Genomic DNA, 11,572 nt, shown 5'->3' with positions numbered 1-11,572 from the left:
TATAGAAACTGTCAGTAGTCATTTTTGTTGACACTACATTAAAGAGGGATTTTAAACTCACATTTGGGCCAGGTGGCCCAACTCTGCCAGCAGCTCCAGGGAAACCAGTAGCACCCTAGCAACATACATACATACATACATACATATATACATACATAAATAAATAAATGCATACATAAAGAGCCATTCACTTATAAATACTTCTGAAAAACACTTGGAATATTAAACAAGGACGTTTACTCACAGGAGGTCCCTGGGCACCACGAGCACCTTTAGGTCCAGAAACACCAGTTGGTCCCTTAAAAGTGTTGATATAGAGATGACTTTTTGAGAAATGATACATGCACTAGAACTTCACAATGCACAAACTTACACAATGACAAAGGGTAACGCATAGTGAAAGAGCTGAAAAAGAATCCAAATGACAAGCAAATCACTCTAAAGTCTCTACTGTCAAATCATAATATTAAATTTCAAGATAACTTACCAACATTGTAAATGAGGGTCACCCTTAATGTTCTCTAAGGTTAAATAAATTTGATTGATTGACTAATGTTTGATTAATCTGACTCCACAAACACCATGACTAGTGTACAAATTAGCCTAAACTGGTTATGGGTTATTTCAACACCCAAATCACACTCATATTGTCACGGTTGGCTCCTCCCACTACTCCATGTGCTTTTTCTGTTTACTTTCTGATTGTCCATGTGTCCCTTTGCTTTGATGTTCCACGTGTTTTCTTTGTTTTGGTTTCCTAGTCCAGCCCCTTGTTTTGTGACTCCGCCCCTGACTGTCGCCACCTGTTTTCCGTCTGTCCCTCGTTATCCTTGTGTTTTATAAGCCCTGTGTTTGCCCTTTGTATTTGTTGGTCTTTGCACTGTTTGTCATAGATGTCTTGCTGGTCTTTGATTTGTTTCATGTTTGAAGTGTGATGTGTTATGATCTTCCGGCCCTGTTGTTTGTTTGATCCATTTGTTGTTGATTGTTGTATGTCTGACTGTTGTTCTCTCCACGTTGGTTCTCTGACCATGGACCGTTATGACCCTGATTTTGGATTTGCCCACAATAAAAGTCGCTTATCTTAGCATATGCATCTGCCTCCTCGCTCCTTGGCGTTACACATATTAACCACCACTCTCCTGACTTGCACTCTCATTAGACTCACTGCCTCCCAAAGGTATTATACAAGGTTTCATTCATGCTGAAATATCACATAAATAGCTTTAATAACATTGCTAAAGTAAAGGGACAAAGCCAGGTTGTTTTTTTGTCTGTTACAAATTATTTGTTTTACATTTGTACAGAGCAATCTATAGCTTGATCATGTTATAGTGGCAGGAAAATGCGGTGTTAGGATTCTTGTCCAAGGAATCTTATTGGTAAAGTGTGGTGTGTTTGCCCAGGTGGGAAAACGAATTCTAGACTGAAATTAGTGCAAATTAACATCAGGTAAAATATGAATACTTTATGAACGCTGACCTACACATTTATGACTACTTTAGATACAGGTTACATAGGATATTATCAATATGTTATTTATAAACCCTTCATATAAATTCTTACCAGTAAGGTATATTATTGGGAATATTACCTGAGGACCTGGAGCTCCAGAGGGCCCTTGTGGTCCAGGGGCCCCAGCATCACCTTTTTGTCCACCCTCACCCTGCTCTCCTTTAGCACCAGACTGACCATCTGCGCCCTGGGGAGAAAAATAATCGGCAATACATGTAAATTAATTAGAAATAGAATGCTTTCCTATATAGGCAAAGCCTATTTTATCATAGTAGATCAAGTTGTGCTCATTATTAGCAAAGGATCACAGCCTCACAGACCAATCAATTATTTTACAGTGCCACAAAAAATATTTTCTCTGTTATTGCTTACTTGTCACATATTTGGCAACAGTATGATTGGCCCCAGACTCAACCACTTTCATCACAGACCAAAAGGCTGCTGAAATGTGGTTTCTATATTACAATATTATTAATAAGCAAACCAAAATCTAAATAAAAAAACACTAAATAAATGTGACATACATGATATTCCATTTCTGACATCAATCAAAACTCAGAAAAATAAAATACTGTGATACATATCTTGTATCAGGAAAGTACTTTGATATTTCTCCCATACTGCCTACCCCTAGTTTGAACCATTATCTACAAATTGAAATTATGGTGAATCTTCTAAGGAGTGCATCGCCAATAGGCAAATTATCCAGGAAGTCACCAAAGGAACTGCAGTTCTCTCAGCTGAAGTCAGTGTTCATGACTCCACACTCAGATAGTCAATGATCCTTGTACATGTTCTTGTCAAAGTCCTGATTTAATCAGATTCTCTGACTGAAATGACTTTTTACATGAGCAATTAACCTGTTAGATGACTTTGCTGCTTAGAAAATGTAATGTTCAGATTACAAATTATGTATGAATCGGTCCCGTTATCTAATATTATATTTTGTTTAAAGATCGACAAGTAAAAAACAAAACAAAACAAAAAAACTGACAAATATGCCCTAATAGAGAAAATATGTATTTGCCTTCTTTTCTGTGACGCTGATGTAGATGCTGACCCACCTTTTTTTAGTTTAATCACTTGCTGATTGAGATTTCTTAAAACATTTCTTAAATTTTGATGAATCTTATCTTCAATGAACATGGCTACAGATGAGGGATGTAACAGGCATTTGAAATAATATAAAAAAAAAACAATGTGATGTGCACACTTGATGCATGACACTCAGAGCATATAACTGTAATATATAAAGCCCATTCAATCCATAATAGGTTACAGGTGGCCTTAAATTTGCAAAGCAAAAGGTGTGAATTATTATGGTAAACAGATAAGTGGAAATCATCTGATTTGACCTCAGCTAACCTTACTAGCCTACTCACATCGTATGTCACCTACAAACCTTTTAGCTTAAAAACAGCAAGTCTGTGAAAGGTTAAATTATACTAAACCTGATAAACTTTTTTGTTTATTTAAGAGGGGCAATAATGCACATTACTCAACATCATTATTTCAATATATAAATGATTCAGATAAAGCCAGATAGTTAATTTTCATCTACACTTTCTTATACTATAGACTTGAGCTATACATTTCACAAGCTCCAAAATACCTTTTTTTAAACCTGCGTAGTCTGCTGAAAGTATCTCTTCAAAAGCAATTTAAAAGCAAGATGTTCAACAAAGGGCTACAATAACAGATTCTATCATTACAACATAAATGCACAAGCAACTGGGCTGTTGTTTAGGGTTGACCCATCTTTTCATACAACTGCATTTGTTTATTGAAGAATAATTTTGACTTAACTGAGAAAAAGGCATTTTAACCACACTAACTTTACACCTATTTTCTAAGATTACATTAATAGGCTGAGGACATTTGTACTCACAGGAGGACCAGCAAAACCAGCAGGACCAGGAGGACCAGTCTCACCCCTGTCACCCTGTAAAAAAAGACAAATAAGCATTTTATAGAAAGAAGGGCAAAGAGGGTAGAACAAACAGCAGTGTTTGAACACTGACAGCATTAAAAGTTAAATAACCACATTCACTTAATGTCCAGTACCATGAAAGAAAGAAACTTCCTAGTTCCTGGTTATGTATGAAAAAAGCAATATGTAGTCTGTAAAATATATTTTTTTAATCAGTATCAAATTGCTATGTTGGAGAAAAGAACAGCACTGTTCATTGTGGAATAGTTAATAAACGGCATAAGGAGTGCAGATTGTTTGAAACATATACTTGGCACCCCTAAATGTAATGTTTTGTACAAGGTCATAGCATCTGATGCTATGGGAGAACACAAAGCAAGACATCTGAAACAATTTGTCCAGGCAGATAAACATCATTCAGAATATAGTCCTTAGTTACTTGGGGACTGTCCTTATCAACACCCTGGGAATTATTTATGTCAAAAGTGGAACATCTCTTTGCTGTGTTTATGTGACTTATTGACCCAAATAGTGTGTTGTGTTTTTTTATTTGTGTGCGGTGTTTATTTAATTTTATTCTTGGGTTATAATGTGTACTGTGTGCAGTGAAATGCCCTGTGTTGTAGTTGCTGCATGCTTTGGAATGCTTTGCTGTGATACTGTGTGCTTGTAACTGTGGGTCTGTGGGATTGCATTACATACAGCTGATTATTACAGCCTGTTCACTGCCTAGTGCCAGCTGCACGTAAGACTGTTGATTGCTAATTGATGGCCAGGTGTGGAAGAGAGATGGAAAAGGTATATTAGGAGCGAACACAGAGGAACAGGGAGAAAGACACCACACAGGGAGACATAGAGGCTGGCATGGTGTGCCTCGCTTGGTGGGTCTTTTTAGGTGAACATAAGGAATGACGGTGGACCTGGTGAGGGAGAAGAGCCTGGGTCGAGTGACACAGCTGTTGGACACAGTTTTATTCAATGCACACTAAAGATAAGTAAAGGAAAATTTGATTGCCTATGATGGTTGTGTGTGCGAGCTGTGCTGTTTTTGTGTGCCTGTGACTCTCTTCCATTGTGTGTGTGTGTGTGTGTGTGTGTGTGTGTGTGTGTGTGTGTTTTTTTTTTTGTGTGCCAAATAAGCCTGTGAACGCAAGACGATTTGGAGAACGTGACATGAAGTTTAGTTCAATGCAAGTTGAAATGGCTCGGTCTGGTTGGGAGCAAGCCTGAAGAAGCAGGATGAGTCGTTGCCAGTGGCTGAATACAGGGTTTGGCTCAACATGCACCAAAAATAAGTAAAGTTGGTTTGCCTGTGTGAGTGCATGTGACATTTCTCCGGTGGTGTGCGGCTGTGACTGACAGGCCATTTTATTGTTTGCCCATAGTTTTGCGTAGTAGCTTGAGCCTGCTCCCAAAAGCGAGATGACTGATCTAGATGGACTTTCAAACTGTTAGGCATGGCTTCTCTATTGGACTGCTCCCTTTTGTTTTACCTTCAATCCCATGTTAATGGGAGATGGACTGCTTATAAACTTACGAGGGTAGTCTGGATGCAAAATTGGACTGAACATTGTTTTACTACTGTTTCAACAGCATGCACATTTTGTGTGTGTATTTGACTTGTGTAACTTAAATAAATCCATTTATTTCTTAAATTGGGTGTCTTCCATTCTGACAGTGGTTTGTCTTATGCTGGCAACTTGGAACCTCTCACTTTCTGTGACATTTAGTGTGGGTTATGTCATAAGACTGTGACAGCCATTGCAAGGCTGTGTTAATCTGGTGAAATTATTTAGGTCAATCTCTCTTTTAATACTAAACACAGCAGTTTTTATATCCAATAATCTTGGCATTGCTATAATCCAAACTTATGCATTATGGTCTGTCCATGACCATTTATTTTATCAGTGGCCTTTATCAGGAGACCACATTGTGCTAGATGGTGAAGACTGGAAACCATGACTGCTGCTGTCTTGAGTATTTGAAGCTTAAATTTTCAGTTTAAATCCTTAAACAAGGACTTAACTAAAACCTATTTGTTTTAGTGCTTATGACTAGTTAAAATGTTACATTTAGGACAATCCTTTAGTCTTCTCAAATTGGCTTGTAAACACCAATTTGCTGTTCATAATCTTATCAAAATGGCTTGAAAAAGCCAACTTTCTGCTCTTCATGATCTTTTTATGTTTGTTTGGAAAAGCTAACTGTAGCACCACATGTGCTACTCTGGTCTCAAGGAGGACACTGGAGGCAGGGTTTTAGGATTGCAGCAGCCATTACTTTTAATTCAACAATCAAACCAAACACAACCAATGCTACGCTGGCCACTTTTCAATCCTTTCTTCACTGGAGCTTTTCAGCTCTAGTCACTTGCTGCTGCAGCTTGTCCCTCTCTCTCGCTCTGTTCTCGCTCAGCTCTTTTTAAAAGGTGCTCATGCTGCCAGCCAGATCAGCATCAGCTGGCTCTCCTTAAGGGCAGTGAGAGAACCCAAGCCCAAAGGGAATGAGAGCTTGTCGCTCCACCTCCTTGTTACCACCCCTAGCTGGCAGCTCAGCATAGCTCAGGAGTCGCTCCTTGCACTGGTGCCTCTTGTGGCCGGCAACAGCTGGGACTGGAGGCTTGAGAAGTGGTGAGAGGGGGGGCTCCTGCCCCCATGCACACAGGAGTGCAGCTCTGCCAGCAGGCTCCTGACCATCTGACGGGTTGCCACCTGCTGCTCCCAGTGTTTTTCAGCGTCCTGGAAGACAGCCTGCAGCTCCAACCAGCCAGCCAGATGTAGGTCGATCAGGGTATTGATGGCCTCTTCTACCGTGGAGACTCCCTCAACGTGTTGGGGTCCTCCTCCCGGGTTTTGGCACCACTGTGGCACCGCACATGCTACCCCAGGTTCAAGGAGGACACTGGAGGCAGGGTTCAGCTGCTGCTGCAGCTTGTCCCTCTCTCTCCTTCTCTGTTCTCTCTCAGCTCTTTTTAAAAGGCACAAAAGGGTGTTCAGTCCCAAAAATGCATCTTGCAGCAGGAAGTGGCAACTCTGCCGTCCGGAAGTAGTGAATGGCACCTGCCACCAATAACTGGTAATGTGTGGCACATGCTGCTTGTGCCGCTCAGTTAGTGGCATTTGCCAGTGGCACCTGCCACACAAACGGTGCGTGCCTCTCAAAACCGGCACATACCAACAGCTCCTGTGTGTAAAGCAGTGACTCTGGACAGCGGCTTCTAGGCTCAGCTAATTAGCAGCACACCACCATCGGCCATCAGAACCTGGGATGTTATGGAGGAATGTTGACCTAAAGACTTTGTACAGATTGTGATTTTGTTGGTTCACTGGTTGTGCTGTTTGGTGGATGATTCTAAGCAAAATGAGCTGCTTTAGCTGAAGGCTATGCAACAGTAGCAGTAATGCTATCTTGAATATACTCTATATACCTATATCTCTTGAATATACGCTTTTGTTGCATCAGAGTTGAAGAAATCAGCTCGTGTTAGATGTACTCATACTAATTACTGATTTCATTGTGGTGCTATTCATGCTACATCTAAAACATGTATAGACTATATAAGCATATTTATTAAACAGGACAAGCAGAATGCAGGCTTGTTCATTTTGTTTGTTTTTTTATTCATTTATTTTTCTCAGGAGTGGCACTAACCATTTACTGAGGCAAAAGCCACTGGCATGTGCTGCTCAGGAGTGGTGCTAGCCACTTATTGGACTTGCTCGTTCTCCTCCCGCCGTCACTCCCGTGACTTGCATCCACTGGGGGAGTTTTGTGCTCCGCCCCTCCACACTCGCAGCCATCTCCCTGCCATCCTTCCTGCCGGCTCTCGCGGCCATCATCGCCAGGGCCCGGGGGAGGGGGCACATGCCAAACTAACTTACTGTTCTTTGCATTTTTTTTTTCTATCATTGCTCTATGCTCAGATTTTTTTACCATTTTTGATATATAACCACTACATTTTGCCAAAATGTTCTTCACATATGAGAATAGTGCATCAATGCTTTCTAAACTGATGGCAGTGGTGTTTGTCCCACCTTTGTAGAGGGGTGACCAGTATGGTACTGAGTGTCGTTAAAGGAAAGAAAAGAGGGTTGAGAAAAGAATTTGCCCCAAAACTAAAGGAGAAAAGAGGACTACAAAGAGTAACTGTCCCAAAGCTACTTAAAGCCAAAAAAAGGTTCCTGGCCTACAGGCGGCTCTAGCAAATAGAAGAGGTGTTTGATTGACCAAGGGCAACTGTTCGAACAAAGTCTACCTTCCCTTTCTTCAAAAAAAGGCGAAGGTGTATTTCGTTTTCTTTATTTTATCTCTCTAGTTCATCTCTTGTTTGACGTTCCCGCCTTATCGTTTTGAGTGTTCTGTTGGTGCAGTGGTAACTCTGCGGCCCGCCAGCGGTTTGAGCCTGGCTCTGGGTCACTATAATCACAGCCTTCCACACATGCATTCCATTGCCCCTAAAATTTTATTTAGTCCTCTTCTCACTGGATTTTCATTTCTGCACTTGGGTCCGCCTCCCCACCATCCCATAACAGTACTTTTTAGGTGGCAGTGGATTTGGGTATTAGTACATTTAAGATGGCAGTGCTAAATACGCCTGTAGCCCAAGAACCCTTACAAGTTACTGAATACTGATTTTTAGGTATCAGTAAATTTAAGATGGCAGTGCTAAATGTCTCTACAGCTCTGTTTAGTAGTTTACCCTACCATTCTAAGACAGTTTGAGTGATAAACCTTTTAATTGAATGCTTGATTTTATGTATAATATATAACAAACATAATTTGTGATACATAAGCAGAAGTATATGCAGAAGAAAACTCATGAAATGGCCAATCAGCAACGGCTTTCTGACACATGTGAAATGGATTTATCAATAAAAACTGAAACTACTTACAGGGGCACCACGTGCACCAACAGGTCCAGAAGGTCCAGCTGGACCAGATTCTCCCTAAAGGAGACAGCATTGAGTAGACACCAGTGATACAGTATACATACCACAATTTAGAGGTTTAGAATCAACGATCAAAAGTTTGCAGAATAGCTATTAAACCTCAAGGTCAGTTACTTGACAAAAAATTACTGTAAATGAATAATTAGTGTATTAATCACCATTCAATAACACTGTTCTCAAAAAACTCTGAATAAAAATGTTGATATCCACTTTAATATTTACATCTGCATTGTGCAATTTATAGTTGTATGTAAACTTGCAAAAATTAATGACGAGTGTTTCTAAACATTAAGGCAGTGTATTTTTCTAGACTGATGAGCAGTGAAAAGTAGTGAAATAACTTCTATATATTTCATAGACATGTAAATACAGAAGAGACCGTTACCTTCTCACCATTGGGACCAGCAGGACCAGGAGGACCAATAGGGCCAGTCAAACCCTGAGAGATACACATGTTAGGAGAATCCTCCAGTTTGCTTATACTATGTGATAATGTTTACATGGATAAATATTTTGTTGATGGTTAATTATTCATATGCCATATTTAAATCCTTGTTTTTCTGCCATCACATTGGTAAAATGGGCAGTAATATTAGAATTATTGAGAAGACATTGATTTTTATTTAAAATTCTTAGTGAGCAGTTCTAATGTTAGTGTTGCTAGCACTCACCCTTGCACCATCTTTGCCAGGAGCACCCTCCGGTCCCTTTTCACCATTGTCTCCCTGTGGAAAAGTGCAGGAAACATCCATCAACATAGCTCAAGCCAATGTTATTTATTAGAAATTGCAATTATACTGATGCTATAACCCAAACTGGCTATTGTTTATTCAAAATACGCAAAAACTCCAAACAGTGAAATACAGACACTTGTAGAAGACCTTGAAATATTACATGGATGCTTGAAATAAAATTTAAATGTCCCCAGGTGCTTGGCCTTTTGAACCTACCTATTTGCTTAAACTAGACCTCTGGCACCCTTTCTTTGCTGCAAGTTCACTTTGGCTTAATATCTGAGCTTCTGAGCTAATGTAAGGGGTTTATGTTGGTTAAACTGCAGCTGAAATGGTGATATGACGGGTGAGGAATTTCCAGAATTGAGGTGTAACTGCTGTCCTGTAACTGTTGCTGGGGTAGGTGGGTTGGCGCACATTATGTTGCAGTGCAGGCTGGGTACTGTAGATTTGTGAAACTAATATTATTAGAAAATTAAAATACGTTTGAGGACCGGATAAGATATGGTCTTTAGAGGTTTTCTCTCAAGCAGCTAAGAACCAACACAAATGTCATTTCAGCATCTAGCTGAAATGCAACACAATTTCACAAACAGCCTCAGCAGTAGAATTTTGCTTTACATATTAACAAGGACTTAAGTCAGGAATTACCCTGCAGCGTTTTCTAGTTTACATTTTTAAGATTTTCATTGCATATTTAGATGTAGACTGGTGCCATTGGTTGCTTGGTAACAGACATTATATTACAATTATTGATTATATTACAACCGAATAGTTTTAGATTTCCTGACATGAGAAGATACTACTTTACTCATTGCACAGAGTAAAACGAAATTGGGCAGCAATCCTAGCATGCAACTACGCTAAAAAAAACAGCTAGGTATGATATAAAATGCATGATAATAAAAGGAAAGACTACATAATTTAAAATAAAATTATAAAAATGTTAAATAAAGGGTGAATATAAAAGAATGTAGCAGCTAAGGTATTGTCTATGAGGGCACATATGTGGATGGTAGTGTTCATATTTACAATAGTGCAGTTTAAAAATAAATATTAAAGTGCCAATGAATGTAAACATCTTTTATTATTCCTTAAATATGTTTGGATAGGTGTGGATGGGCTGTGTTGTTAGTGCCTGGATGGCAGTGTACATTGTCATTGATAGGCAGTGTTCATTTCTTTTATTGCTCTGGGGTAGAAGCTGTTAAGCCTGTTTGTCTGTGATGTGATAGGCCTGTAGAGTCTTCCTGAGGGTAACAGGTCAAATGGATGATGACTAGGATGAGATGAGTTTTCAATATGATAGCTGCCCTGCTGAGGGAGCAGGACCTGAAGACCTAATTCAAGGGTGCTGTAAATAGCTAATGATCTTCTGAGCTGTACTGAAGGGCTCTTCTGTCCGCTGCTGAGCTGCTGGTGTACCATGTGGAGATGCATTGTTAGCATGCTTTCAAAGGAACAGTGGTAATAATACAACAGCTTCTCTTGCACTTTCTTCTCAGAAAGCAGTCGCTGTTGTGCCTTTAACTTATGTTGTAGAGTTGGTAGTCCAGGAGAGATCTTCAGCAATTTGTGTGCCCAGGTACCTGAAATCATGTACCCTTTCCACACAGTCCCCATTAATGTATAATGGGTTTGGTTTTGAAAAGTTCTTTCTAAAGTCTATGATAAATGCTTTAGTTTTTGAGGAGTTCAGGCTGAGAAGCCAGTCCTTGGACTTCATCTCTGTAGGCTGTCTCATCTCCTCGAGTCCAAACACAGCTATGTCACTCACAAATTTGATTGGTGTTGGTGGGACAGGTATGGGCACAGTCATGGGTGTAGAGGTCATAGAGAAGGGGGCTCAACATGCAGAGTGTGATGGTGGTGAATGGGTGGAAAAGTCTAGTTGTCCAGGTGCAAATGGACAGAAAAGCTTGATCCAGTTTCTGATAGTTTGGGAAAGCTATGTCAGTGAGCTTGGTGACCAGTCTAATGAACGTATTAAAGGCAGAGCTGAAGTCTATAAATAGTATCTTCACATAGCTTCCCTGGTGCTCAAGGTCAGTCAGTTCTGTATGAATAGTGGTGGGGATGGCATCTTCCATGGACCCATTTACCCTGTAGGCAAACTGGTGTGGGTTGAATCTTTGTGGAAGGCTGGCTTTGATGTGCTGCAGGACCAGCCTCTCAAAGCACTTCATTATAACAGGTGCAAGTGCGATTGGATGGTAGTCACAGAGGTCCCTGGTGACAAACTTTTTTGGAAGTGGAATACTTGTAGCAAATTTCAGACAAGATGGGATGATGGATTTAGACAAGGATAGATTGAAGATTCCTTGAGGAATATTCCTTTGTCATCCAGGGTTTTTGGTCTGGTTACACCTGGGTGTATTTTTGGACTGTGACATTGTCCAAACAGCTGTAGCAGAGTACAGCTGATGTGTACTCCTCCAGGTCTT

The 11,572-nt window shown here is 40.1% G+C and overlaps 1 protein-coding gene across 3 annotated transcripts in view; it reads right to left on the bottom strand.

Moving 5' to 3' along the window:
* The window catches only part of col2a1b (collagen, type II, alpha 1b), a 134,750-nt gene that overhangs the window by 21,847 nt on the left and 101,331 nt on the right, over window positions 1-11,572 (bottom strand). For all 3 annotated transcript variants that reach the window (XM_037532212.1, XM_017719154.2, XM_017719155.2), the window contains 7 exons: window positions 9,066-9,119; window positions 8,780-8,833; window positions 8,338-8,391; window positions 3,404-3,457; window positions 1,595-1,702; window positions 245-298; window positions 62-115 (listed from right to left, as the gene is read on the bottom strand). In XM_037532212.1, the coding sequence (XP_037388109.1) occupies window positions 62-115; window positions 245-298; window positions 1,595-1,702; window positions 3,404-3,457; window positions 8,338-8,391; window positions 8,780-8,833; window positions 9,066-9,119 (432 nt within the window). The remainder of the gene's footprint in view (window positions 1-61; window positions 116-244; window positions 299-1,594; window positions 1,703-3,403; window positions 3,458-8,337; window positions 8,392-8,779; window positions 8,834-9,065; window positions 9,120-11,572) is intronic.

Source organism: Pygocentrus nattereri, chromosome 21, assembly GCF_015220715.1.
Source record: "Pygocentrus nattereri isolate fPygNat1 chromosome 21, fPygNat1.pri, whole genome shotgun sequence".
Lineage (NCBI taxonomy): Eukaryota > Metazoa > Chordata > Actinopteri > Characiformes > Serrasalmidae > Pygocentrus > Pygocentrus nattereri.
The sequence above is the reverse complement of the archived record's forward strand: the minus strand, read 5'-3'. Positions and strand labels throughout refer to the sequence as shown.